At 71.4% G+C, this 1,175-nt stretch overlaps 1 protein-coding gene across 1 annotated transcript in view; it reads right to left on the bottom strand.

Moving 5' to 3' along the window:
* COBL (cordon-bleu WH2 repeat protein) overlaps positions 1–1,175 on the bottom strand; it is a 154,444-nt gene that overhangs the window by 5,113 nt on the left and 148,156 nt on the right. Inside the window, exons 13-14 of the mRNA XM_023521610.1 lie at positions 796–915; positions 96–335 (exon numbers count right to left, since the gene is read on the bottom strand). Coding sequence (XP_023377378.1) covers positions 96–335; positions 796–915 — 360 coding nt within the window. The remainder of the gene's footprint in view (positions 1–95; positions 336–795; positions 916–1,175) is intronic.

The following is a 1,175-nucleotide window of genomic DNA, read 5'->3' as shown; positions in this document are numbered from 1 at the left end:
ACGGGACACCCTCGGCCCACTGCTGTCCCAGGCCACGGCCCTGCCGGCAGGCGGTGGCACCCCCCGCCCCTCCGACCCCCCCTCCCCCCACGCACCTTTCTCAGCCTGGCGGCCCCTGTGCCGGAGCGGATGGCGTCCATCAAGGCCTGCCTGGCGTCCAGCAGGTTGCTGAGGGGACCCGAGCTGGAGCTGGACGTCGTCCGGGGTGCAGGGGGCGCCGGGGCGGCCGGGGGAGGCTGAGCGCCGGGGCCTTCCGGCCCAGGGGCTTCCGGCCCAGGCGCAGAGGCGCCAGCATCGCGGAAGCCCTGCAGCTCCTCAGAGGCAGCGGACGCCACCTGGCAGAGGGGCGGGTGAGTGATGGTGTCCTGGGGGCCCTTCCCCAGGGGAGTGCGTGGTGCAGGGGGGCCTCTGCTCGCCGTCCCGACCGTCCCGGCTCCAGCGACCGCCGGCAGGGTGCAGGGGCACCGTGCCTGAGACCCGCCTGTCCTGCTCCTGCCCATCTCGGGGACCAGCCCGGAGACGCACCAACGTGACTGATCACTGGCGAACACCCGCCCCCAGGTGCAGTGTGGGCACCCATCACACTGCTCCTGGGCCCCGGCTGTGGGAGCTGGGGACGCCCTTGTGTCCCTGAACGCAATTCCACGTGGCTGGGGCTCGGTCGCCTCCGGCACGGCCTGAGCCCTGCAGCCATGCTGGGTGCCCCGGGAACCCGGACAGTGCTCAGTGCTGGGCGGGCGTGGGCAGGGAGGGGGGTTTCTGGGTGCCCCGGGGCCCCCGGCCTTCCCGTCCTACCTTCCGCAGGCTGCAGGCCCCACGGTGACCTCGGATGGACGCGAGCAGGGCCGAGTGCTCGCTCTCCGCCTCGGTGGGGGACGGCTTCTTCGGCCCTCCCTCTGGGCTGTGCCCTGCGGTCTGGAACACAGACAGTGCCAGCCACGTCACTCAGGAGACAGGATGGCTACCCGGAAGGCCTGGCCGAGGACCGCAGGGCCGTGCTCCCAGCCCCCGCCATGAGACGGTGCGTGCCAAAGCTTCTGAAGTGACCTCCCGCCATGGGGTGACATCAGATCATGGCCTCGTGTCCTGTCACTTCTGCTACTGGTCCCGGCTTCCCAGGACGGACAGGAGCTTTCAGTCCCATGGATCTGAGTGAGAGTCTTGAGCCCCCGCCA

Source organism: Pteropus vampyrus, unplaced genomic scaffold (genome assembly GCF_000151845.1).
Source record: "Pteropus vampyrus isolate Shadow unplaced genomic scaffold, Pvam_2.0 Scaffold308, whole genome shotgun sequence".
Lineage (NCBI taxonomy): Eukaryota > Metazoa > Chordata > Mammalia > Chiroptera > Pteropodidae > Pteropus > Pteropus vampyrus.
The sequence above is the reverse complement of the archived record's forward strand: the minus strand, read 5'-3'. Positions and strand labels throughout refer to the sequence as shown.